We start from the raw sequence: 27,758 nt of genomic DNA on the forward strand, positions 1-27,758 counted from the left end.
TCCCCTTTTTAATACCAGGGTCGGGGGAGGGGTGGTCCAGTCCAGTCCATGGAGATCATTCTCAGGCATATTCGTGGGACCCAGAAGAAAGGCACCTGGCCCGCTTTGCCTCTGCAAACTGGTCCTGGGGGTTAGGGCTTGGAGGTGGGTCCTCAATACAATTGAACCCATGTTCCAGGTTCTCTTTCTAGATGGCCCCGTCTCCTGCCTGCCTCCCTCTCCCTGGTGCATCTGGATCCCATACTCGGGTCTTTTCTCCTCTTCTCTTCTTCACCTGCCCCCTCAGTCCCTTGATCTCCTTTGCTCTTCCCATTGAAGGCCTGGCCTCGGATTCCCCTGAGGTCATCTGTGGTTCAGGTTCATGTAGGGGAAGGAGGAAGGGGCTTCTAATCCTCTGGAGGGCAGGGTGACCTGCTCCCCTTGTCTGGCTGGGGGAGGGGTGGAGTATCTCTGGGATGGTTTGCACTGCTAGGACTGACTTCCTCATGTCTGGGTCTTGAGTGTGCATTATACCGAGTCTCTCTTTGACCTTGCTTTGAGTTGCATTATCAAAGGCTCCAGTATTGTAGCTTTGGAGTACACCAGGCTCTAGAAAAGGAGGTGTGTGTGTGTGTGTGTGTGTGTGGGGTGGGGGTGGGGGTGGGGGTGGGGGGGAACAGGGAGAAATAACTCTCTAGCCATGTACAGAAGAAATTTTAGAAATTTCTAAACAAACAGAGCTGCCTGATACTGCTCACCAGCAGTGGAGGAGCCTCAGTGGTGAGGGTGGGGGTGGTGGTTGTGTGGGGGCTGGATGCCTCCTTCCAGGGGTCCTACAGTGGAGGAGGCCCACTCAATGTTAGACGCGCTCTGGAGTTCCTCCACTTAGCAGACTGTCAGGGCAGAGACAGTATCTATCCCATGGGGAACCCCAAGCTCCTGTTTCTGCTCCCAGCTCCCCAAGGCAGCATGTTTCTAAACGCATTTTATTTCATAGCCTGGGTGTCTCTGATCTGTAACCTGACAATGCAGTGCTTGACTTGGAGAGGGGCTGGCCCTGGGTGTTTGTGGAAGGGACACAGGCTGGGCTCATGCTCCATTGGCTGTGATCCTGGATGGAGATGCCCGGTTTGAGTGGGGTGGTGCCTCATGGATGATTGCTGGGTTGGGCAAGAGGAGGGACTTGGACACCCTGTTTTTCTGTTTCGTTTCCAAACCCTGAAGTATATTTTAGTCAACCCTGACAGTAACAAGTCCTGGCCTCTCAGTGCTGCAAAGTGCCTTCCTTCTCCAGCTCTTATAGGTAGATTTTTCCTTGAGAAGCTTCACTTACCTCTGTCTAACATCTCCAAGGCATTCAGGTTATCTGTCTGACCCCCTCCACCCTTTCCCCCCACTTGAATGTCCTTCCTTTCTTCCCTGTCTCCTCTTCCAGGAAGTCTTCCTTGACTGACCCTCAGTGATTTTGCTCAGGGCCATTGCTCCCCATCCCCAGTACTGAAGTCCAGGCCTCTGGCTACTTCCTTGTCTTGGGGACAGGCCCAGCTCTCCCTCAGGGTCTGGGTCTCCTTCCTGGGGCTCTGCACGTGCCGAGCACTTATTCTCCAGGTGTGTCAGACAGGTCAGCTGGAGACAGTGACAGACACAGTCAGGCCAAGAACATCTTGCTCTCCAAGGCCCAGCCCAGGCACGGGAGGGGATAAAAGTCTTGTGCCAGGGCCTCAGGGCAGGAACCACACATTTTGACTCTCCTCTGCCTGTGCGCTGCTGTGACTGCAAGTCTCTGCCATGTCTCTTTCCCCCGGCGGGGCCCAGAGGGGCTTCAGTGCTCGCTCAGCCTGTTCTGCTGGCTCCAGAGGCCGAGGCAGGGGCAGCTTCAGCAGCAGGAGCCTCAATTCCTTCGGGGGATGCCGAGGAGGCTCCCGTGGAATGGCCTGGGGGTCAGGGGGAAGGCCAGGGGTGCGGTTTGGGGTGGGGAGTGGTGGGCCTGGGCTTTCCCTGTGCCCTCCAGGGGGCATCCAGGAAGTGACCATCAACCAGGATCTGCTGACCCCATTGAAGGTTGAGATTGACCCCCAGTTCCAGGTGGTGAGGACTCAGGAGACCCAAGAGATCAGAACCCTCAACAACCAGTTTGCTTCCTTCATTGACAAGGTGAGGGTCAACTCAGCTAAGTCCTGCCTCAGTGCACCCCTAGGAGGAAGTTCCCGATGGACTTGGGGATGGGGACGTCTGGTCTACCACTTTCCTAATCTACCTCTGCAGCAAAGAAGTCCCTCTTTGGTCTAATTGGAGTCTCCCTGGTTATGCGGAGGCCCTGCAGCCCCATGGTTGGGGCTCAGCAGCAGAAAGCTGCCAGCCAGCAGTGGGGAGACCCTTCCCTGTTAATCCTTCTGATCGTGTTGATGTGCTCAGAGTCTTGAGGCTGCCCCTGCCCAGGCTGGGTTGTGGGGCAGGGGAAGGTGGACTGACTACAGGGTCCCTGAGGCTTCATGCTCCAGAGGCTCTGCCCAGGGAGTCCCACAGGGGCCTCAGGGACCCTCTGCTTATGCGCAGGTGCGGTTCCTAGAGCAGCAGAACAAGGTCCTGGAGACCAAGTGGCACTTGCTGCAGCAGCTGGGGGTGAGTGACAGCCCTCGGGGCCTGGAGTCTTTCTTTGAGGACTACCTGGGCCGGCTCAGGAAGTGGCTGGAGGAGCTCCAGAGACAACGAGGGACTCTGGATGCTGAGCTGAAGTCCTGCCAGGACCAGGAGGAGGAGTACAAGGCCAAGTAGGTAGACCGAAGTTCCCCATGGGAACTGGGTGGGGTCTCAGAGAGCTGGATGGGAGCTGTTAGCTGAGGCCTTCCCCTGCCCGCTCCCCACGCCTGCCCCCCCCCACCCCCACTGGGCTTCCCTTTAGCCCCTCTGCATCTCATTCACGCTGACTCTCAGAGTGCCCCACCTGCTGCAGGTAAGTAGCCTGCTGCCCCTGCTGCCCCTGCTGCCCAGATCTGAGAGCCAACAGGCCCCAGCTCCCAGGCCCAGGTTTCTGGCCAGCGCTGGGAGGGGCTTATTTAAATAATGCCTCAATGGGTTTTTTTCTCAAGAAATTCCTGTTGAGCAGGCTGTAGGCTAAAGTGACTCAGATGTTCTCTGGTATCAGGGGTGGAAGGGAATTTATTTTGTGGGACCATCCCCAGGCCCGTGGCATGATTCACAGCTCAGCTGTGGTTCTGGGTTCCCACCAAAGTCACCTGGTGGTGTGGAGAGAACCTTGGACTAACAGGAGGCTTGGGTTCAGTGGCTGTGGGCAAAGGGCAGCTGTGTGGCCTTGAGCAAGGCGTTTTACCTCGCCCAGCCTCAGTTTCTATATCTGAAAAATGGGAAGATGTCACCTGCCCTTCTTCCCTCCCAGGGCTGTTAGGAAGGTGGGATGTGAGGTGGCATGGGCTCTGGAAGGGACCCAAGGTTGGGGACAGGAGACCTAGGTGTTAGGTCTGCTTGGCCACCCAATCATCTATGACTCGGGCAAGATGATTTGTAGAATCTTTCTGATAAAATCCAAACTGCCTGCGTCAGGCCCCATCATTGTGAGCGGTGAGAAAAGGTGTGTGTGCCTGTAAATGTGAAGAAGAGCGGCCTACGTCACTAAGGGGACATGGGCTGAAAGAACAGAGGACGTAGCCAGGATGTGACAAAGACTCCCTGATAGGAAGGGTAGAGACACAGGCAGGTTGTGTGTCCTGCTGTGGAGCATCTACAGGCAAGAGTGGCCTCTACAGGGAGGTCGTGCTTGGAGGAAGCACATCGGCTCTGAGCGCAGCATCTCTCTGCTTTTACCTGGCAGGTATGAACAGGAGGCCCACAAGCGGGCCACGGTGGAGAATGACTTTGTGGTTCTCAAAAAGGTGAGGGGGAGTGTCAGCTGCTCCATTTGCATCCTGAGCACCCACAGTGCAGAGCCCAGTCCTGGGTTGGGAGGGCAGAGGGTGGGAGATCTTCATGAAGAATATGCTGCCTGCCGGGGTCCCTCAGGAAAGTGGGACATCTACTTAGTAAGTAGACATAGGGACCCCAAGACAGGAGTCGATAGAACAGCAGTTCTCACCCTGTGGGTCGCAACCCCTTTGGGGGTCGAACGACCCTTTCACAGGGGTTGCCTAAGACCATCGGAAAACACATATATTTTTACATATTGTTTTTGTGATTAATCACTATGCTTTAATTATGTTCAATTTGTAACAATGAAATTGGGGGTCACCACAACATGAGGAACTGTATTAAAGGGTCGCGGCATTAGGAAGGTTGAGAACCACTGCGATAGAAGGATCATGTGATGTGTTTTGGGTGTCACTGCGAGAGAGGGTGGGGGGAAGTACAAGAAGCAGAACTGGTTGGGATTAATCAGGGAAGGCTTCCTGAAGGCGGTGCGGGTCAATGTTAGACAAAAGCACAGGGCGGGGTGGAGAAGGAAGAAGCCGGTGTCTGGAGATGGCTGCGGGTGGATGTTGGACAGTTTGTGAACAGAACTCCTGGGCCAGCCAGCCAGAGTGGGGCCACAGCGAGGAAGTAGGGATACATGGTTTCTGTCTCCCTCCCCCAGGATGTGGATGAGGTTTTCCTCAGCAAGATGGAGTTGGAAGGCAAGCTGGAGTCCCTGAGAGAGCACACCTGCTTCTTGAGGCGTCTGTATGAAGAAGTGAGGATCTGCCAGTGGCGGAAGTGGTGGTCTCTGAGGGCAGGTGGTAGTAGGGAGGGGGTAGGGGAGGCAGCCTCCCTGTGGCCACTGTGGGAGTGGCCAGGAGGGGCGAAGCCTAGTTAGGGTGACGTAGACTCTGGTCATTCAGTCGTTTGACAAACAATTACTGAGAAGTTACTATGTGGGTTGCTAGGTTCTGGGGACGCACCAGTGAATAACCCCCCAAAGTCACAAAGCTTGCTTTCTACTGGGAGATGGACAATAAATGACAGACTTAGTAGATAAGTATGTTAGAAGGTGATAAATGCCATGGAAAAAAGGGAAATTAGAACAGGGAAAGGAGGATTGGGAATGTGGGGGTTAGGGCAGGTTGCAATTTCAAATAGGGTGGTTAGGGTGGCCTGATATAGAAGATAAAATTTGAGCAAAGATTTGAAGGAGGCGAGGAAGTTATCCTCACAGGTAGGAATCCTGGATCCCAGGGTGAGGGAGCGGCCCCCGCCCTGTGTGCTGGTGTCTGAGGAAATGCAAGGAGGCCGTGTGGCTGGAACAGCTGGAGTGAGAGGGAGGTCAGGTGATAAGAGGTCAGAAGAGTGACGGGGACCAGATGATTTCAGGCCTTGCAGGACATTTTCCTTTAAATTCCAAGCTGCAAGCCCTGGCCGGGTACTCTGTTAGAAATTGTCCCTATACACCAAGGTTTGATCCCCAGTCAGGGCACATACAAGAATCAACCAAAGAGTGCGTCAGTGGATGGAACAGCAGGTCGATGTTTCTCTTTCTCTAAGATCAATATAAAAAAATCCCAAGCTTCAAGAGTCATTGAGACCACCTCCTATAGCCATCATTTCAGACAAGGAGACAGCCCCACAGAAGGCTGGGCGTGCTCAGTGCCACCCTGCATGAATGAGGGCTGCCCACTGATGGAGTGTGGGCAGAGAGTCAGGCCTCTTGCCCACCTTCCCCGGGGCTCCAAGGGGAAAGGGAGCTGGGGCAACTGGACGCTGAGTCAGTCTTCCTGGCAGGAGCTGGGCCAGCTGCAGACCCAGGCCGGCGACATGTCCGTGGTGCTGTCCATGGATAACAACCGCTGCCTGGACTTCAGCGACATCATCGCCGAGGTCCGGGCCCGGTATGAGGAGATCACCCAGACCAGCAAGGCCGAGGCTGAGACGCTGTACCAGACCAAGGTGCCAGGGCCAGGGGCAGCGCCATGCTGGAAAAGACTGGGTCTTCATGCCCACACCCCAGTGGGGTTGTCCACCTCGGTCTATTGGGCAGTTCTGATAACCTTCCTGAAGCTCCAGAGCTGGGTGGGCACGACCATCTCCATTCTCCGGGAGGGAGGCAATGCAGGAAACCTGTGGGAGATGAGCCTGGACTTCTGCAAGCACATCCCACCATGTCCTGGCCTCAATGTTTAACCCATGTTCCAAATGAGGACGTGAGGAAGCAACGGATGGGGGGCATGGGTCTTGGCGTCAAAGGTGAAGGTTCTCTCAACTCATGGTCACCTCTGTCCCCCTCAGTACCAGCAGCTGCAGGCATCTGCCCAGCTCCATGGGGACAGCATGAAGGAAATCAAAGTTCAGATCTCTCAGCTGCAGCAGGCAATCCAGAGACTGCAGAGACAGATTGAGGACCTCAAGAAGCAGGTGAGGGTCCCAGAGCTCCCTGAGCCCTGCCTCTTGCCTTTGTGCTGCGGTCACCGCTGGGTTGGTGTGAACCTTGATAACTGGCTGGACTCTAAGTAATTTGGGTTAGAGAGAACCTCAAGCCCCATTTAAGGGTACTTCAGCCTTCCTCTTATGCATTCTAGCTGCATGATCTCTGCATTGAACAACTCCAGGTGGCTCTGCTTGTGCTGGATTTCACGTCCAGGTGTACATCTTGCTTTAGGCTCCTTGGGGAGAGGGTTAATTTATCTCTTCTTATCCCTCCTTTTGACTTTGATGCATCAAGCCCAGCAGGGCCTCTAAGGCCATGCACTGAATTTCCTGGTTCCCTTTTGGGGAGGGTGAGAGCCAGGACCTCAGGGAGCAGGCGACATGGGCAATAGAGTGGGGGGCTGAGCCCTGCTTAGGAGGTAATGCTGTTGGTGCCTAGTGTGGGGAGGAGTGAGAGGCATGGAGGGAGAGGATGGCAAGGGCAGGGAGGTGGTTTCCTATTCCTCTTGGAGAATTCATTTCTAGATGTGAAGGATTTCCAGTTCTTAAGTTTTCAAGTGTCTTTGTACTCACTTTCCCCAAATCTGAAGAATCGGTTTTGGGGTCAACAGAGCGTTGAGAACTGAGACCACAGAGTCAGGCGGTTTCCTCTGAGAACTTTGGCTTGACTCCCAAGTTGCACATGACCCATCCATTGCCAGCAGGGCCCTCAGGGGAAAATCCTTAGAGTACAGATCGCTCAAAGCCCAGACTCGGACTCCAACCATCCTTACCTGCTCTTCTTGGGAGTGTGATGCAGGACCTGTTACTTAATTTGCTGCCGTCGTGCTTTGCCCTTAAGTTTGGATTCCTTGCTTTGGATCCCCTGGGTTGCCTGTTAAAATAGTTCCCTGCGCCTCCTGTCAGACAGAGGGAATCAGGGTCTCTAAGGGTGGAGCCCAGAAACCTGCTTTCTGAACTAAGTTCGCCCAGATGACGCGAATACGGGGAGTCTCAAAGCCCAGCTGCCAGAACTTAGGGTGGAACTATGTCCCCATGTCTGGGAACCAGAGCTCCTCCCACCAAAGGCTTGAACCTTCCTTGGGGATATGACTCCCCCTGCTCCTATTACTACTCCTTTTCATGCACACAAGCCTGATGAATTGGGACCCCCTGTGCCAGGCCCCAGGCAGAGCCCTGAGGGTTAGTTAGAGTGGTGGCCTGGACTTCAGCTTTAGGTAGGGTCCTGACTCTGACACTCACCTTTCTGAGCCTCAGTTTCCTCATCTGTAGAATGGAGATGATGCTCCCCATCCACAGGGTGCTTGTGTGGGAAAGAATAATGAGAACCTTTAGGGAATGCCTTCATTCCGAACCAAACATGAGGGCCAATCAGCTGGATGGCCAATTAGACAAGGATCTTCATCTAAGAGTTTTCTGTGGGATTGGAGAGAAGAGTACAAAGAATGTATTTTTCAAACTAAAAATGGAGGTACATAGTTTGATAAACTCTGAAAACACAGCAAAATATTTGAAATGGGGCTGCTCCAAAAATATCCAGGGCCATGGTGGCCAACAAGATGAGCCTTGTAGGTAATGATCGGAACGGGACAGGAAGAGGCGTGGCAGAGGGAAGAAGCCGGAGTGATCACTTGAGGAGGCAAAGGGTGGGCTAGTTTCTTGTGGCTGCTGTAACAATGTACCACAAGGTTGGTGGCTTGAAACAACAGAAACTTATTCTCTCAGCCTGGAGATGAGCCTGGACTTCTGCAAGCGCAGAAATCAGAGTCACCAGGGCCATGCTCCCTCTGAAGGAGCCAGCTGGAATCCTTCCTGGCCTCTGCCTACTGGTGGCTCCGGCAATTCCTTGGCATTTCTGGTTTTGTAGCCGCATCACTCCAGTCTCAGCCTCCATCTTCATGTGGTGCCTTCTCTCTGTGCCCGTGCCCTCTCATCTTTTTCTAGGAACACCAGTCGTTAGGTTCAGGACTCACCTGAAATACAATATGATGTCACCTTGAGATCCTTAACTAATTACATCTGCAAAAAACCCTATTTCCAATTAGAGCACAGTCTGAAGTTCTTGGTGGACCTGAGAGTTTTGGGAGACAATATTCAACCCATTATGGGAGTTAAGGAAGCAGAAGAGGCCATACTCTTCGGTAGAATAAGAGCCGTGGGAGGGGCCAAGGATACTTTTGAGCTCATGTGATTATGCTGCACCCCAGCCTCCAAGTTTTATCCATAGTAAGTGCTTTGGGAGGCTGTGTTGTGCGTACTGCCATTTCCTCCCTCATGTCTACATCCCTCCCAGAATGCCAACCTGGAGGCTGCCATCGCACATGCCGAGCAGCGTGGGGAGCTGGCTCTCAAGGATGCCCAGGCCAAGGTGACTGAGCTGGAGGCCGCTCTGAGAACCGCCAAGCAGAACATGGCCCGGCTGCTGCGACAGTACCAGGAGCTCATGAGCACAAAACTGGCCTTGGACGTGGAGATCGCCACCTACCGCAGGCTGCTGGAGGGCGAGGAGTGCAGGTGGGGCCAGTCAGAGGACCTGGGGATATGTTTCTTGTGGGGAACGTGCTGGTGGAGGATGGAATGCCAACACAGAGCTTTCCTTGTGAGGGGAATCTTGAGAGATTTCCTCACATTCTAAACCATTGAGGGCAACCCATTCTGCTGGGAGGGGTTTTAAATTGGGGACCGTGGACTTTATCTGCTGAGAAAGTAGGTGAGCTGCTCCAAGAGGCATTCTTGCACCTTTCTCAGCAGTTCCTCTCTTGTTCTTTCTCCCCCAGGATATCTGGGGAATGGACCAGCCAGGTCACCATCTGTGAGTATCAGGGGAGTTTCAGGGAGGGATCCCCATGGGGAGCCGAGGACCCTACTGTGACACTGGTGTATTTCTTGCAGCCGTGGGGGGAGGCAGTGCCATCCTGTCTGGAGGAACTTGTGGACTCGGAGGTGGGTCCAGCTGCTCCAGCGTCGTGACTGGAGGCTCCAACATCATCCTGGGCTCTGGACAGGGCCCTGTGATGGGGTCCTGCTCTGTGTCCAGCTCTGGCTCTGGCTCTAGCTCCAGCGGCCGCACCATCCTGAAGAAGACTGTTGAATCAAGTCTTAAGACGTCCATTACATACTGAGTACCATGGCAACCACTTGCTTTCCTGCCTTCCTGAACATTCTCAGCCCTACCCCCACGCCATCATCCCATCCCTGCATGGCCAGTTGTGTGTGCACTGCCCACAGGGGATGCTGCAAAAATTAATAAAGTCATGTCTGCCTGCTGTTCTGAGTGCTGGCCTGGTCTTGCCTAGTGATTTGTCTGATTTGCCTGCTGCCTGCCCAGTGCATACTGCTCCATCCTGCAGCTAGCCAGCCTCATCTTCTCCTCTCTCCATGGCCTCCAAGCTGAGCTAGGAAAACTCTGGTTTTGGCTTGGCCAGTCTGCATCTCACCCAATTATTGTCCTTTGAGGGGAGGGGTAGGTCTGAGGGCCACTGACCAGATCCTAGAGTCTACACCAAGAGGCACCTGCCCTTGTCCTACTCATCTGCCTCTGAGCCTCTATTTCTCTAGCGTTTCTGTGAAATGAAGCAGCCCCAAATCTCTCTGGAGATGAGTTTTCCTTCCTCTCCTTACCTCTCTATTCCCTCCCACAAACTGTATTGGGTACAAACCACACTTGAGCCACTGTTCCAAGACTGGGGCTACTCTGGCAAGCAAGACCAAACCATCCTGCCCTCCTAGTGGGTCTGGAGACATCAGCTTCTGATGTCTGGTTCTCATGGGCCCTCCCACCCATGAGAACCAGGTCTTCCTTCTCAGAGCCTGTGGCTCCAGTGCCAAAGGCCAGCCTCCTATGGCTAATTCAGACACCCTGGGTTGAGGGATGGGTGGTGAGGCCCTTTTGTGTCTTATCTCTTCTAATCCCTTCCTCCTTATACCCTGGCTCCAGCTCTACCCAAGGTGGCAAAGCTGAGCCTTTTCATCTCACCCCCACCTTTCATCTCTGAGCTTTAATCTGGCCTTCCTCCTGGACAGGGGTGCCCCAGTCAGGTTAATAATTCAGCAGTGATGCTGAGCAATAGCCTTCAATATGTGTTCCAAGGGCATTTGAGGAGAGGCCGAAGGGCAGGGTCAAAGGTTCCCTGTGGCAATGTGCATGTCTCTGTCACTCCTTCCAGCAATTCAGCTAGGCCCCCAGGCTTGCACACCCAGCAAAAAAGAAGGTGTGCCACTGCCCAGCCCACTCTCCACAGAAGGCAATCTGTGAAATATTTAGGCTTGTTCAGGTTATATCCTATGGGCATCTCACTTCTCACCCCAATCAGCTTATCAGAGGCTTCCTTCCAGCCCCCCAGTATACTCTCTGATGTTTTAGCATCTCTTGTAGCTTGTTCCCTGGTTAATCCTCCAGGATAGGCTCCATTTCTGATTCAGGACAGCCCCCCCTTCATCCCGCTTCTCCTTTTCCCCAAGTTTGGACCAGATTCTTCTCCTCCTGGAAACCTTCCCAGCTCCCTGTGTCTGAACCCACCAGACACTTCCTGTTTCCAGCACAGCCTGGCTGCACCGTTGCCATCCTGGGCTCTGTTCCTGTCTGTTCTGGTCTAGGACTCAGCTTCTCCATTAGCCTGGGACCTCTGGGCAGGCTCTTCTCCTGCACGCAGGACAGGGATCAGCAGCTCAGCTCTGATGGGGAATTAGGACTGGAACTATGCCCCATCCCCCTTACCTCTTGGCTCTATCCCACCCATGGGCCTGTCTGAACATGAGACTGGAAGTTTCTCCTCCTTCCCTCTTTTGCAGGAAGCCTGGAGAATGGACATCGGGGCCAGGTGCTACCTCAGCGGTTGTCTTGGCTCTTGCACTGCTCCTCCCATCTTCTCCCTCTCCACCTGGGTCAACTCCAAAGCCTGCCCAGAGGTCCAGGCTAATAAGAGAGAGAGGTCAGCCTTTTTTTCAGATCCATGGGTCTCTCCATCAAAAGTATCCAAGAAGGAGGCTTGTCAGCCCTCTGTGAGGGAGACATGAGTGGGTGAGCATAAGGCTCTGGAGCTTGGATCCCAGCTCTGCCATTTACTAGTGGTGTAACTTTGACCAAGTTACTTAACTTCTCCCTGTGCTTCTGTTTCCTCATCTGTAAAAAGACATTAATAATACTAAGAGGGCCATGTGGGGATGGTAACATTCAGGATTTCAAAAGCAAACAAATTCACCCAAAATAGTTCAGTTAAATAGACTTTAATGAAAGGATTATTTACAGAGGTGTGGGCGTGGCTAAGGGAACAAGCATAGGATGCAGAGGCCAGAGGCTGGCAGCACTGGGAAGCCATTGCCACCCCAGAGCTGGGGAGGCTACCGTCTGGTTTGTCCAGGCTGAGAGGTTTTCTGGGATGTGGGACTTTCTGTGCTAATGCCGGATGGTCCTGGGAAAATCAGGACCAGGTGGACATCCTGCAGAGAGCTGGAGACACAGGAGGGAGAGGTGGTGACTGGGTGATAGAGTTGGGGAACGGTGGAGAGATCATGTGGAAGGAGACATCCAGTGCAGAAACAGGGAGGGAGCGGGAAGAAATACTGGCCCTCTCTCCCTCCCAGACCTCCTGATGGGGTCTCCCTTTGGCCAACCCAGCTGGAAGCCAGAGAACAAGGGAGCAGCCTACCAGGGTCAAGGAGATTGGTGAATGGATCTGGGGCAGGTGAGTGGATCAGGAAAGAGGCAAAGGGAGCATATTCAGAATGGAGACGAAAGGTGTTATTGCATGGAAAGTGTATAGGCTCCTGTCTGCCCTACAGTGAGTGCTCAATTAAGGGTTGCCTATGTAACCATAGAAAGTCCTACCTTTGTATGGGAGCTTCTCAAGGGCAGCGACTGTGTTCTCTTCATCCCTGTATCTTTTCTATTGCTTAGCACCCAGCCTGACCCATGTTAGGTGCCCAGTTGCCCCACTTCATCTATCATTCCATCACCTCTTGTCCTGTCACAGGGAGGGGCCCTAGACAGGTGACAGTCTCCAGAGATGGGTGCTCTTAGACTGAGCAGCAGCTGGGGGAGGAAACTGCTCCTTCTTGGGCTACAGAGAAGGTATGAGCTTGGGTGGCCTGCACGAAAGTGGAGAGGCAGGATAGGAGGAGGCACAGTGGCTCCCACACTGTCTGGGCTGGGGCTGGTGAGATGTCCTGCTGGGTAGGAGGGAGGCTACCCAGGAAGTAACTGCGAGAGCGAGAGCGGGCCCTGGGTTGCCTGTGTGTCTGTCATCAGCTCCCAGCACAAAGCCTGGCACAGAGCACCAGGTAAATATGTGTGGTTGTGGAGGGTGGAATGTGTGTTTGCAGCCCACTCTACTCCCACCACCAGGGCTGCTCCTGACTCAGAGGGCTGACATCACTCCTTTCCCCAGGGAGGGAGGCCCCGCTCACAACTGTCTTTGCCTCCCACACCCCCATTAGGGAGAGATAAGGGAGGCTGAGAAAGTGATAACAGCCTCAGGGGCAGGGACAAAGGTTAGGGAAGTGACAGCTGGGTTCTGCAATCACAGGCAGGTGCTTTTTGAAAGGACTTCCCTTCGGATGATCTCTTACCCCCCCTCCCCCCACCTTCCCACTGTAGTTTGACAGTCTGTTCAATGAAGGACTTGTATGCACACATATAAGCACAACCAACAGATGCAAGACTCTGACGGCGAGGGGACGAGGGCAAGTGCCAGGAGGTAGGGGGGAGGTCAATGGGGGGTGGGGGTGGGTGGGAGACATATGTACTACTATTTGTAATACCTTAAACAATAAAATAAAAAAATATTAAAAAAACCAAAAAGCCAAACTAAACCAAAACCAAAACAAATAAACAAAAAAGGCAGAGGCAAGGAGGCCCAGAGAGGTTGAGAGTTGCCAGAGGACACACAGCTCAGTGGGGAATTCATCTCCCCTCCCGGATTCCTACCCCAAACACCTGTTATCCTAGCTCCAAGCAGGGAGGAAAAGTAAGGGACTGGTTCTGTCAGTGCCCCTTGCCCTACTGCTCATGGGAGTATATTCAACTTCTTGACCCTGGGAGACGTGGGCTGCTCTCCTCCTGCCTCCCTTGAGGGTGGTACCATGCCCTCTCCTTTGGGGTCCTGGGAACACAGACTGGTGAGAGTCCCAGCTCTAGCCCTGGCAGCTGTGTGAGGAGCCCAGCCAGTACCATCTCTCTCCTTCCCTCAGGCAAGTCTCTCTCCTTTCTGCCCCCCCGCGCCCCCCCCCCCCCCCGCCCCAAGTAGTTGAGGAGGGACAGTCTCTAAAGTCAACCCCTCGGTACTCCCTCAGTCCTAGCATTTGACTAACATTTCCAAGTTTCCCTTGTGCCTGTTGGTCCCAGTAGCCTGAGGTGGTGAAACAAGGAGGGGACTGTGTGAAGTGATTTGAGGACCCCTCCCTCCGCTGGCTCCTTCTGAATCAAGCATGGGGCTCCTTGTGGACTGGGAAGACGGGAATGCTGGGGTGCTCCATGGTCCTAGTGGGGCTTTTGTTGAATACATACTTCTATGTCCAGCCAGATGGGATGTGTCCTCCACGCCCTCCAGCTCCCTGCAGAGTGGCTGCACCCTTCTGGGAGGCTCTGCTGTAAAGCAGAGGGCCGGGGGTCTCAGGCGATAGTCCAAGCCCACTGTTTCTCTTTGCCCCCCTCACCTTTCCAGCGTCTGGGCACCGCCTGAGGGACCAGGTCTTTCTAGTTCCTGAAGTGCGCAGGCGCCGTGGTTGGGCAGGAACCTTCTTCCTGCCCTCCCATCCACTTTGCCCAGCACAGGATCTCCACGCAGCACACAGTCTACGGTGTATGACAAGAAAACAGGTTGTCCCCACACCCACTCTGCCACCTGTCCCCCCCACCCAGACCTGCCAGGGGGCAATGAGGCCGTGGGCTGGGAGGTGGGACTGCAGCAGGGCTGGGCTCTCTCTCCACAACCCATTGCCCAATGCGCCTTCACTCACCACCTGCACGGTCTGGGCCCTGGGGCCTTGGCTTACAACAGGGGCCTGGGACAAACCCCACAGAACAGAGCCCCATTGATAGCGGCCACCAGGGCTGGGTGGGAGGAGACCAAACCAGCCACTGCGTGGTGGAGGTGGCTGTGGGAGCCCGTATCATCCTGTTCCAAGGCAGGGGAGCCCCAGGGGGTGGCATCCTGCCCCAGACAGTCTCTGCTCAGCCTCAGCTCTGGGGCACAGGTGACAACTGGGAGCAGCCCCTCCTTCCTGCTGGGGGAGAAGGGACTCTCCCGCCCCAGCCCACAGGGCCCCTCCCTCTCCTCCTGGGGCGATGGGGCAGGAGCATCTGTGGAGGTGAGGAGCCGGCCCAGTTGGGAAAAGATAAAAAGCGCATCAGTGGCCCAGCAGCTCATCACACTCCCTCCCAGCTCTCAGCCTGCGCTCTAGCCCCTCTGACAGCCATGAGGTCCTCGATGACTCGGCGGACGTACACCACCAAAGGGGGCTTCAGCTCCAACTCTGCCAGTGGAGGGGGTGGGCCCAGGGCCCACACCAGCTTCAGCTCTGTCACCATGTCCCGGAGCAGTGGCAGTGGTGGTGGGGCCCGCTGTGGCACTAGCACAGGCGGCTTTGGCAGCCGGAGCCTCTATAACTTGGGGGGCAGCAAGAGCATCTCCATCAGTATGGCTGGAGGGGCCTCCTCAGGGCGGGCCCTAGGCGGCTTCGGCCATGGCAGCGGGGCTTTCATGGGCCTGGGGGTTGGAAGGCAGACATTTGGGCCTGTCTGTCCTCCTGGTGGCATCCAGGAGGTCACTGTCAACCAGAGCCTGCTGACCCCACTCCATGTGGAGATTGATCCGGAGATCCAGCGGGTGCGCACTCAGGAGCGGGAGCAGATCAAGACCCTCAACAACAAGTTCGCCTCCTTCATCGACAAGGTGGGCCAAGGTGGAAGGAGGCAGGGAGGGTCCTGCAGTAGTGACAGGGCCTCTGAGAGGGGTGGGCTGGATGGAGGCTGCTGCAGCCCATGTGCATTTGGGTGGGGTCGATGGGATGACTTTTGGAGCTCTTCCAGCCTGAGCCTGGGATGCCCAGACCTGGATGGCTGGAGGCAATCTTCAGGTCTTTACTGTAATTGCTCAGGTGAATCTCGGGTCTACTCAAGCAGCCTATTGGCCAAGCCCACCCTGACAGCTGCGGCCTTTCCTGTGGTCATAGTTACTCTATTACACAGCAGCCTTAGCTCACAATTACATAGCGGATTGTCCTCATTGCTCCTCTTAACAAGGTGGCCCTTATTGCCTTTGTCATTTGACAGCTAGGAAATTGACTCAAGTGAAAATTACCCAAGAAGCCCCACCTGTTCCCTATTCTCTCAGTCTTGGTGGAGGCCTAAGGACAAAGATGTAGTCAGACACAATGCGGGGAGGGTGTGTGTCCTAGGGGAAGGCCTCCTTTTGTTTCTCCAAACTCCATAACCTGGGGCAAGGAGTCTGATCTGTCCTAGGCTGGAAGTGTCCTGACTCCCTCCCTAGCATCCAGGTGGACTGGGAGGCTCTTGTCCTGTTCGCTGGCATTTCCAGGTCTGTTTTGCTGGCCGTGTCTATCTCTACCCTGAGCCTCCAGGTCCATGATGGGGAAAATCCTAGTGGATGACTGTACCTGCGTTCAGTGATTTGTGGGTTCCCCAAGGACATTCATGTCCCTTTCTCATGCGATACCCACAGTGTCCCAGGAGGAACCACAATAGGTAACATTGTGTCCATTATTAAGAAGAGAAAACAGGTTTAGAGAGGTCATGTAATTTTCCCAGGATCATACAGCTACCTGGAGGCAGAGCTTGGCACTAAGAGGGCTCCTTATTGCTTATGGCAAGTGCACCTGCTGCGTGGTGTGCCTGGGCCACATGACTGTGGGCCTGGGGTGCTGTGGGGGTGGGACCTGGAGAGACTGGATAGCAGAGGGTGAAGCAAGCCATTCCGCCCACCCTCCTCACCTTCCGCCCTAGTGGCTTTTGGTTCTTCTATGGGACTGTCCCAGAGGCTAAATAAGCAAAACCCCCTTTCAGGCTCTCAGAATCATGGCCTGGGAGCTGGGGGCCTGAGAGGTTGTCTGTGTCTGGTGTCTGGGAAGCCTAGCTCTGCAGAGAACCCCCCTGGGGCCTGTTAAATCCTTGCCATGAGCCCCCTTCTGAGTCTTTAGAGATAGGGCTGGGCATTGCTATTTACAATTTTTTTTTAAAAAAGTCTGATTTATAGAAAAGTTGCAGGAAGAGTACAACATAGTCTTTTATACTCTCAGCCAGATTCATCAATTAAAATATTTTTGTCACATTTGTTTTCTCTCTCTTTTTTAATGTGTATGTATATATATAATCATAATTATATGCATATATAGTTATCTATATATTATGTGTATAAACACACACATATATATGCATTTGCATTTTTAACAGTTGATTTTGATGTAGAATTGGGTTCAAAAACATTGATCTAGTCCAGTTCACCCGGGACAAATGAGGAAGGGAAGCCCAGAGAGGAGTGACTTGACTGTCACTAACTAGTAAATGACTGAGCTGGGGCTTGTGTGCTTATTAACTCTTTAGAGCCCTTGTCATCAGGACCACCTTTTCCAGCAAAGACCGTTCCCTCAGGAGCTCCTCCCTTCAGCAAGGCGTAGGCCTGCACTGCCCCTGTGATGTCCTGGTTGTGGACGGACGGACGGACGGCGGTTAGGAGCCCCATTCTCAGTCCCTCCTGGGGAAAGGGGATGGTGCCAGCCCACCGCTCTTCTTGCTCTGGCTCAGGTGCGTTTCCTGGAGCAGCAGAATAAGGTGTTGGAGACCAAGTGGGCGCTGCTGCAGGAGCAGGGCCAGAACTTGGGAGTCACCAGAAACAACCTGGAGCCCCTGTTTGAGGCCTACCTGGGCAGCCTGCGCAGGCAGCTGGACAACCTCCAGGGCGAGCGGGGCAGGCTGGACTTAGAGTTGAGGAACGTGCAGGATCTCGTCGAGGACTTCAAGAACAAGTGAGGAGGGCTGGGCAGGCTGGGGCTGTGTGGGGAGGGGCGGGGGCCCTTGGAAATCTCCGCAGAGAGAGCCGTCTCATCTGCAGGGTCCTGGGACCCACATGGGAGATGCACAGACAGAGCTGCTTCCCTCGGTGCTCAGGCACCAGACCCATAGCCTCCTGGAGAATTGTCACACTTGTCAATAATCTTGAAAAGTCTTTATTATATGGTGGGGAGAATAGTGTAATGAACTTATATGTTCTCATTACCCAGCTTTAATAATTATCAACAGCCAATCTTGCTTCATCTGTATCCCTACTTACTTTCTTTCCTCCCTTATTGTCTTAAGCAAATCCAAGCCATCATGTAATTTAATTCACAAAAATTTTTTACTGGATGTGTTCATATAGTTCATCTTCATAACTTGACTTAACAAACATAAGCACAATGCCATATCACACCCAAAACCTTTAAAACAGTAATTCCTCAATCTCATCAAGTAGTTAGTCAATTTTGATTTTCAAATTGTTCCATTATAGTAATAGCATTTAAAAATACAGTTTGTTTGAATCAAGATCCAAATAAGGCTCACATCGTATGAATGGTCGATATGTATATTTATAATTTTAAGGCATACTTTTTCATAATTTTCTCAACAACTTGACCTGAGTTGTTGGAAACCTTAAAGTGTCAGCAAAAGCAGTTGGAGAGAAGCTAGTTGTTTGAAATGCCATCCTGTTGACACATCACCACCTGTTCCTATAAAGCCTCCTAAGGCAGTGGTTCCCAACCTTCCTAATGCTGCAACCCTTTAATACAGTTCCTCATGTTGTGGTGACCCCCAACCATAAAATTATTTTTGTTGCTACTTCATAACTGTAATTTTGCTACTGTTATGAATAGTAATGTAAATATCTGCTATGCAGGATGTATTTTCATTGTTACAAATTGAACATAATTAAAGCATAGTGATTAATCACAAAAACAATATGTAATTATATATGTGTTTTCTGATGGTCTTAGGCGACCCCTGTGAAAGGGTCGTTCGACCCCCAAAGGGGTCGTGACCCACAGGTTGAGAACTGCTGTCCTAAGGGCTCTGATCCAAAGAGATGGCTTTTCTTAACTGGTGTAGTATTGCACAAATTCTGTGCCATTTCCTCAAAAGACGCAGGGAGGAATATTTAAAGTCTGCACCCCAAGTTTCTTCACCGGTTGGCTGCATTACCAAACTGCTTCCCAAAGGTGTTCTTGGCCAGTGTGGGACCCTTCAAGGCTTTCTTAAAGCCAAGAAGGTCCAGTACCTTAAAAGGCACATCAGGGGTGAGCCTGGCCTGAATCTTTTCTGTGTAACAGGTATGAAGATGAAATCAACAAGCGCACTGCTGCCGAGAACGAGTTTGTGGTGCTCAAGAAGGTGAGTAGGGTGACAGGGAGTGGGGGAGGGTGGTCCTTTGGCTGCCGGACGGCTGGGCTGACTCTGAGAGAGGCCTGAGGCTGGGGGCTGAGCCACCTGCCCTGCTCTCTCCCTCATCCCCAGGATGTGGATGCTGCGTACATGGGCCGGATGGATCTACACAGCAAAGTGGGCACCTTGACTGAGGAGCTCGACTTCCTGAATCATCTCTATGAAATGGTGAGGTGGCCAGTGGACAGGGATAGTTACATACAGCATGGGGGATCCCTCCAGAGGACTGATCTGAATTCACCAGTGCCATTTAGTTGATAGAAGATAAACCTGGACCTTTGATTAATACTAGCTTCCATTTATTAAGTGCTTAAATGGGCCAGGCACTGGGCCAAGCACTCAGCAACTCTACAAGTATTATTGTCTCCATTGTATAGTCAGGGACTCTGAGGTTCAGAGCAACTTGCTCATGGTCACACAGCTAGAGGCATTGCTGGAGTTAAAATCTACTTCTCTAACTTCAAACTCTGACTCTTGCTGCTGTGTTATACTGTGTTCCCCCTTTTGCCCAGTTTGTAATAGAGCAAGGGATGAAGGAGCAGAGATGGACAGAGCTGAGATGGGGACTGACATTCCAGGTTGGAGCAGGAGATGAGGTGTGGGTGGTGAGGTTCCAGGAAACAAGGGGGGATTTGAAGACTTGGTGAGAGGGTTGAACTTAACATGAGTCCCTATGCAGGGACCTCAGGGTAAGCCTCGCACTCATTTTAAAGCACTTTCTCTAATTTCTCAATGGGGATCTTCTACATATATTTATTTTGGGCTAGGCATTTCCATTTCTGAACAAATTTATTAGAAAGCTGACTTGAATCTTCTTCCTATGGCTTCTGCTCTTGATAGACCCTGATTCTGCCCCCTGGGCTGCACATATCCAATTACCTTCCATGTGACATATGTCTTTCATATGACAAACATTTAGAGGTCAGGATGATTAGGGGATTGGAATCTGTGGTATGTGCAGAAGTTTAGGAAACAAGATTCTGAATCCAGAATTCAGGAAACAGAAGGGTGGGAGGGAGGCTACAGATACAGAGTTCTATTTATGCAACCTAATATTGTACTAGCTTATGCATTATTTTAAAAACCATCTCACCATGTTTGTTCCTTAAAATCCTCCTGGATTTTTTCCCACATCAATGCTTTCAGGGAAGACAGGCATCCACTGTCCTCCAGCTTCCTGTATTGGGGAAGTTGAATTTTTGAAACTGAATGCAAGAGCATTTTCTTGTGAAATGTTATTGAAGTTTCATCGCATTGTTGCAGGTCATTGTGGGTACTTTGAAACTGGATTCTCCTCTCCATGTATTGGAGATGCTCAATTGGATATATTAGTGATGCATCAGCTTTGGGTTATCTGCAGATTTGATAAACTTTCAGTTTAGTTAGTTGATAATATTTCAGTGTAAATCATTGATAATTGCATTAAGGCAGACAGAGTGAGAATAGAGTCCTAGTCCAAGGACTAGACTTGATCTTTAGTGGTGCCTTCCTAGTAGGCAGGCCTCACACCATTAACCAGTAATTTGTGGTTTAAATGGCCGAACTACTTTAATTAATTAATTACTTTTTTTTTTTGGCTCAGCTACTTTAAAATCTAGTTAGCATGTCATCATTTGGCCCACATTTTTTCTGTCTTATTTTTAAGAATGCCAGAATAAAAAAGAATTTCCAAAGAGAGAAAAATGTGCCTTCCAAAAAAACACACACAAAGAAATGGCTTGGTCAAACAATGTCCATGGCAGTCCTTTAGAAGCTTAGTAATACAACCCTGGAAAAAAATCCATTCATTTTGACTTTTCCTTAGGGAAGTATTGCTGGCTCCTACTCTCTCACACACATTTTATAATTTAGACTAGAGGTTCACAAGAGATAGATATTAAGTTTAACTTGGAGAAGTTAAAATTTCTCCCTTTTAATTTTTTTCTCCAATTGCTGTTCAGTTTGGGTGTGTTTTGTTTCCCTGTCTTCTAATTCGCTAATTTGGTCCTCCGCTTCTCCTAGTCTACTGTTGAAACTTTCAATGGTGTTTTTTATTGCAGCTATATTACTCTTCATTTCTTCTTGGTTCTTACATAATTTATTGATTTTTTCATCTGTTTCTTCTTGCTTCTTGCATAAGTTGTTGATTTTTTCCTCCATTCGGTTTATGCACTCTAGGACCCTTAATCTGAATTCTTTTTCTGTCATTTTGCATGCCTCTGTATCACTTAGCTGCTTTTCTGGCAAGTTCTCCTTTTCTTTCCTTTGGGGGTTTCTTTGTCTACCCATGTTTGATCGTACCACCATATCTAGATGTTAAGTTATTCAGTGGCTGCTCCTTGGGTGGCAGTGGCTCCTCGGACTGGGGTTGCTCCTCGGGCGGTTGTGGTAGCAGCTGCTCCTCAGTTGGTAGCAGGTCCTCTGATGGGTGCTGTTCACAGTTGTGGTGGCTCCTCTGGCTGGTGTGGGGAGGCTTCACACACAGCTGCTGTTCCTCAGACAGAGGGTGTGGTGATCAGGAGGCTGCTGTTCCTTCAAAATTTCTCCCTTTTGAACATGAGACACTTGCTGTGTCTGGGGCTCTGGATTCTGGAACCTTTCCTGCTGTCCCTAGTTCTCCAGGATCGCGGGGGGTGTGCATCCTCTTGGCAATCCCCATGGCCTCCTAGGATATGCTCCTCTGACGTGGACCCTTGAGATCCCCAACAAGGCCAAGCATCTCATATTCTCTGTATTTGTCTTGGGTTTCCATTTCATCTAAAGCACCGCTTGCCAACTGGTGGTCCATGGACCATTGGTGGTCTATGAGGTCCAAAAGGTTGGTGACCACTGTTCTAAAACATCCTGCTCTGTCCAATTTGATGACTGTTCCTCCTGATGGAAAAAAAACAAATGACATAGCTGTAGAGTTGTTGGCTTTGTCTGGGTCTTCTGCCTCTCTTGTTCTTTCCTAAAGCTTATCTATCAGCCCCTGTTCACTGGCTTCAGCATTTCACTGGCTCATCTTTGGCTCTGTTTTCCTCTGTTCAATATCTCTACGTGACCAGTCTGGATGGAGCTTGTTGGGAATGTTCTGTGCCATCATGCTGATTTCTTAGGTGCCTCCCAGTTCTTCCTTACTGGGATTATTGATGGTCATTCATTGTTTGGGGCTTCCTCATTTCCTCTCTTAGGTTCTTATCTCTTTCAGATCAATGGTTCCCACCTCTCTTTTCTCTGAATGTGTAGCAATTGGCTTCCCTACTCTTTAAGGCACATGTCTGGCATACCCAACGTTCCCTCCTTTGCTATTTCTTGTCTATATGACACACTTACTGAGTACCTTCCACAGGACAATAGAGGGACAAAGTCACTGTCTTTAACGGGCCTGGATTATCATGTGATGAGTCATCACAGTGACTCATCACATGGTGCATGGAGCAAGCTGTGGCTGACCCTTCCTGAGGGACTAGAGGAGCTTCACAGCAGATGGCATTTGAGTTGGATTTTTTTTAAAAATATATTTTATTGATTTTTCACAGAGAGGAAGGGAGAGAGATAGAGAGTCAGAAACATCGATGAGAGAGAAACATCGATCAGCCGCCTCCTGCACATCCCCCACTGGGGATTGCCCGCAACCCAGGTACATGCCCTTGACCGGAATCGAACCTGGGACCTTTCAGTCCACAGGCCGATGCTCTATCCACTGAGCCAAACCGGTTTCGGCTTGAGTTGGATTTTAAAGGAAGAGTGAGACTTTCAAAGGAGGAACAGGAAGAGCTGCCAGCCAGGGCCCCAGCCTGTGTAGTGACATGGAGGCACCAAAGAGCACGATGTGTCTGGGGAGCAGCAGGTGGGTTGGGCATTGAGTGTGTTAGAGAATAAGGTGAAGAGGTGGACAGGGAAGGTGTGCTAGGGGCCAAGCTGGTGTCACTTCCAAGTCCCTCATTGCCTATCTGCAGCTCCTTTTGGGGCGGTGACTGGGGAGGGCGGGAGGAGGGGGCGTGTTAGGTAAGAATGAAGGCCAGAGCAGTCATTCCCTTTTTGCTTCGTGGGCAAATCAACTGTGATTGCCACTGTGGCACTTGGTAATAGATTTTATAGTCTGTTTTTCACAGCCAGATCTTAGGGAAATATGGAGGTCCAACCACCAATTCCTGGCATGTCTTACCGGGCAGGAAAGGAGCCTCATGGCCTCCCCCTAGCCTGGGAGCATCCCCTTGGGTTCCAGGCCCTGTTCCAGTGCCATCACTTTGGCCTCATCTTACTCTCCACCCACTCTTTCTTTCAGGGTCCCTGGTGTCTAAGAAGGCACATGCCTTTTAATCCACAAGGCTCTTTCCCCTCTGCTTGCATTGGCCCCATTTCTTTGGAAGCCTGAGCTTTCTGTCCCATGGTTCTAACAAGACCACCCTCATTCACTCATGGAAACCTACAAATCCACAAAGAGAAATGTTGTTTATTAAAATTAGAGCCCCATTTCACAGCTGGAGAGACTGAGGTTGTTCTTGCAGTTGCAGTTTCCTTCTTGAGTGTAGCCTGGCCTGATGCCACCTGGACCCCTGTCTTTCATCCTTTAGTTGTTTCCTGGGGGCCTGGTGGCAGCTAATTTTGTTTCTGTAGGAACTGAGCCAAGTGCAGACCAACGTTTCTGACACCAATGTCATCCTCTCCATGGACAATAACCGTAAACTTGACCTGGACAGCATCATCTCTGAGGTGAAGGCCCAGTATGAGCTGATTGCGCAGAGGAGCAGGGCTGAGGCTGAGGCCTGGTACCAGACCCAGGTGAGGAGAATGGCTGGCTTAAGTATGTGAGCTGGGACTGGACCTTATTCCATTGGGAGAGGCCTGGGCCACTGGGCTCCTTGTAGGCCTGGGGTGAGACACCTCCAGCTGTGAGGGTGGGCCAGTGGTTACCCATTGGGTCTGGAGCTATCTGACAGCTCACTGCCACTTCTTTGGCTTCTAGTATGAGGAGTTGCGGGTGACGGCTGGGAAGCATGGGGACAATCTGCGGGACACCAAGAATGAAATTGCTGAGCTCACCCGCACTGTCCAGAGGCTGCAGAGTGAGGCAGATGCAGCCAAGAAGCAGGTAAACCTCTGGTTGGGGGCCTGAGGGCCTGGCTCAAGTGTTGGTGGAGGTGAAGGGGCCTTCTTCCTGTCATTCTGAGGTATGAGATCTGCTCTTCTCCTGGTGGACTGGACACAAATGCAGGACCATCAAGATCAACACACCCCTTTTATGAGGGAGGAAACTGAGGCCCAGAGGCAGAAAGGGATTATCCACCATCACAGCATATTAGTGGTAGAGCAGGTGGGATGACCTCCTCCAAGGAGATTGACTCCATCTCCAGGAGATCAGAGCAGAGGCTCAGGGTTCAAGGGTCCAGGTCATAGCTGCTGAATCCATCTAGGGTATGGCTGAAAGGTTTGGGCTCCTCCTTAGAACAGAGTGAAGCATCTGGTTATTGGTGAAGTTGTATTATTTATTTTATCTCTTTTGGGGCACTAAGCTGAGCTGCAGCAGGAGGGACTTTCCTACTGGTGTTACATGATCCTGCTTGTGTAATAGCATCTCCTCTTTCAGATGAATATTTCTGATTTCCTTCTTTTCCAGTTGGTTGTGGTGGGAGCAGGTGGGGGATGGGGATGCCTGGCTTAAGGGCAGAGAGATGGGTATGATAACCTTGAAGGATGCTCTCAACACCTCTCATTCCCTGGGCAGTGCCAGCAACTGCAGACTGCCATTGCGGATGCAGAGCAGCGTGGGGGTTTGGCATTAAAGGATGCTCAGAAGAAGCTTGGGGACCTGGACTCGGCCCTGCACCAGGCCAAGGAAGACCTGGCCCGGTTGCTGCGTGACTACCAGGCCCTCATGAATGTCAAGCTGGCCCTGGACGTGGAGATCGCCACCTACCGCAAGCTGCTGGAGAGCGAGGAGAGCAGGTGGCGACCCCTCCTGCCTGATTCTGAGGGCTTCCCAGCCCTGCCCTGTTGGGGGTGGGGAGTTGGGGGTTAGGTGGCTGTGTAGTTGGCTCTGGTGTGGGGCAGGTAGATAAGGGAGGAACCAGGGAGCTCCCAACTCATCACCTGAGGGAGACACTCCACTTGTGTTTGCTGCCTCTGTTGCGCATCCCCTTGGTTGGTACAACCCTCAGTAATCCTTCTGGTAGTTGGTAGGCTAAGAGAAGTGAGGCTTCTTCTTCCAACACCAGATTCTATCACCAGTGGAAGCTTTGAAAAAGATCCATCATCTCTGTCCTCGGGGAAGGCCTGAGATGAAGACAGTCACTTTAACCAGAAACTGGGCAGCTCTGTTTGGGCTTTGTCTTCCCTTCCTCAGAGCAGGGGTGCTGACCCTGTCCTGCATGGGGAGGGGCGGGAGGGTGGCGATGTGTCTGCTGGGCTCTGCTTCTCTGCGGTACTGGCTTAGCACCTGTGGAAGGGCCCCAGGTCCAGCATGGCCACATGCACACTCTTCTTGTGTCTCCTGGTCTTGGTTCCCGAGAGTTGGCCACCTGAATCGAACCACTGTAAAGGCAGAGAGAGGGAGGGAGAGGGCTTTTGCTCAGGCTCCTGGAACTGCTGACCCTTTTCCTGGCCTTTCTGTTTCCCCCAGGATGTCTGGAGAATGTCCCAGTGCTGTCAGCATTTGTGAGTATTTTGCTGCCCCACCCCAGGCCGGCCCCTGTCCTCTGCTCAGTCCACTCAATCTGTCCTTGGCCAAAAACACACATCCCCTCCATTTGAGCTCCTGGAGACAGGTTCAATGGGTCCCCAGAAAATGAACTTCCTGCCCCAGCTCTCCATCCATTTCCTAGGGCTTCACTGCCTGATTTCATCCTGTCCCTCACTGATTTCTGAAAGTCCCTGGCCCTCTCTCAGCATGGCTGCCCTTCCTCATCCAAATCCTTTGCTTTGCAGCGGTGACTGGCAACTCTACCACTGTGTGCGGAGGTGGTGCAGCCGGCTTTGGGGGTGGCATCTCCCTGGGTGGGAGTGGAGGTGTCAGCAAGGGTGGCTTCAGCACCAATGTGGGCTATGGCACCAAGGGAGGACCCGTTTCTGGGGGCACCTCCATCCTGCGGAAGACCACCACAGTCAAGACATCTAGCCGGAGGTATTAGCTGCTGAGCCTTGCAAGCTGGGCCCTATAGTCCTCTCCCCACCCCACTCGCCCACCTCTGCTGCTCTCCCCACCCGCCTCCTTAGGAGTGGGAACAGCCCCAGGACCACAGACCCAGTGTATTTGCATGTCACACTTTGCATGTGATCTGCATTTTGGGAAGGGCTCAACTCTACCCAGGTTTCTCCTTTGTTCTGCGATGGGATAGGAGGGGAGGTTAAGGCTACCAGCTTGAGTGATGTGTTTGGGTGATTTGGAGTGACCATTTGACCACTGAGGGGGAGACTGGATTTCCCAGGCCATCTTGCTTTCCACACCTCTGCTCATCTGGTCTGAGCTTAGGACAGGCTAGAGGAGGAGGAAGGGAAGCCAGGAGTGGTCCCCAAATACCCTTTAACCTCCCCAGGCTCCCACCAGACCCACCCACTCCCTGAATCTACCCACAGCCCCCTTCCCTGTCTGTGCCTTTGATGTATTTCAATAAATGGCAACTGCAGCTAGCTGTCTGTCTGTGGCTCCAGTCTGTCTTGTCTGGGGAATGGAAATTGTCAATTGATTAACTCCACGATGGTTGAGGCAGCAATAACCACATGCTCACTATGCTGCTGAAAGCACATTAGCGCAATGTTATCAGCACTCTTGGCCTTGGCTCATACTCTCTCCTTTGTAGAGCTCATAGAAGGCTGGAGGGAATATGTAAGTTGCTCAAGGCAGTACCCAGGAACTGAGCAGCAGCCTATCACCCAGCCCATCCCCTGATGCTATTGAGCCCTACGCTAACTCTGTGGGGTAGGTAGCATGCTTGTTTAGTGGAGAGATCTTGGGCTTCAGAACTAGGCAGACTTGGGTTTAAATCCAGCTCTGCCACTTATTAGCAGTGTGACCTTGGGTTAGTTCCTTAACCTCTCTGAGTGCCAGTTTCCTCCTCTGTAAAAGCAGGTGTGATGAGAACATGTGTAAAGCCTCTGGCTTATGAGGACTTCAACAAGAATTGCTTCCCTTTGCTTTCCTTCTCTCTGGATTCTGGTTTCCCAGCTCATCATCTTGGAGTTAGATGATTTCTCTCTCAGCCTTTTCATCCAGTCATCAATAAAAATTCGCATTTTTCTGTCAACAGCAGAATACACTTCTTCTCAATGGTACATGAAACATTTTCTAGGATAGATCATATGTTAGGCCACAAAACAAGTCTTAGCAAATTTAAGAAGATTGAAATCATACCGCATATCTATGCTGACCATAATAGTACAAAATTAGAAATCAATAATAGGAGGGAAACTGGAAAGTTCATGAATGCATGGAAACTAAGCAGCACTCTCTTGAACAACCAATGCATTAGAAAAGAAATTAAGAGAAAAATCAGAGTTTCTTGAGACAAATGAAAATGGAAACACACACATCAAAACTTATGAGATGCAAAAAAAGCAATTCTAAGAGAAAAGTTTCTAGCTATAAACACATACATCAAGAAAATAGAAAGATCTCAAATAAACAACCTAACTTTACACCTCAAGGGACTACTAAAAGAATAAACTAAGCCAAAATTTAGCAGAAGGAAAGAAGTAATAAAGATTAGAACAGAAATAAATTAAATAGAGAATAAAAAAAACAATAAAAAAGATGAACAAAACTAAGAGTTGGTTCTTTGAAAATAATCAAAATTGACAATATTTAGCTAGATCAACCAAGAAAAAAAGAAAGAGGACCCAAATCAATATTATAAGGAAAAGAGGAGACCTTACCACTGATACCACAGAAATACAACGGAGCCCAAGAGGCTACTATGAACAGCTGTGTGCCAACAAACTGGACAACCTAGAAGAAATGGATAAATTCCTAGAAACACACAACCTACCAAGACTGAATCAGGAAGAAATAGAAAATCTGAACAGACCTATTATTAAGAAGGAG

The 27,758-nt window shown here is 51.4% G+C and overlaps 2 protein-coding genes across 2 annotated transcripts; both read left to right on the forward strand.

The window, feature by feature from the left end:
• Positions 1-843: 843 nt before the first annotated feature.
• Positions 844-9,601, forward strand: KRT78 (keratin 78). The gene is made up of 9 exons (XM_036300920.1): positions 844-2,133; positions 2,536-2,750; positions 3,809-3,869; positions 4,565-4,660; positions 5,686-5,850; positions 6,190-6,315; positions 8,621-8,841; positions 9,105-9,139; positions 9,220-9,601. Exons 1-9 carry the CDS (start codon positions 1,768-1,770, stop codon positions 9,447-9,449), a joined length of 1,515 nt encoding a protein of 504 aa, XP_036156813.1. The 5' UTR covers positions 844-1,767; the 3' UTR covers positions 9,450-9,601.
• A 4,978-nt stretch (positions 9,602-14,579) lies between these two features.
• Positions 14,580-26,347, forward strand: KRT79 (keratin 79). The gene is made up of 9 exons (XM_036299383.1): positions 14,580-15,218; positions 17,087-17,307; positions 18,646-18,706; positions 18,830-18,925; positions 23,339-23,503; positions 23,688-23,813; positions 24,447-24,667; positions 25,341-25,375; positions 25,646-26,347. Exons 1-9 carry the CDS (start codon positions 14,742-14,744, stop codon positions 25,846-25,848), a joined length of 1,605 nt encoding a protein of 534 aa, XP_036155276.1. The 5' UTR covers positions 14,580-14,741; the 3' UTR covers positions 25,849-26,347.
• The last annotated feature ends 1,411 nt before the right edge of the window (positions 26,348-27,758 follow it).

Source organism: Myotis myotis, unplaced genomic scaffold (genome assembly GCF_014108235.1).
Source record: "Myotis myotis isolate mMyoMyo1 unplaced genomic scaffold, mMyoMyo1.p scaffold_m19_p_3, whole genome shotgun sequence".
Lineage (NCBI taxonomy): Eukaryota > Metazoa > Chordata > Mammalia > Chiroptera > Vespertilionidae > Myotis > Myotis myotis.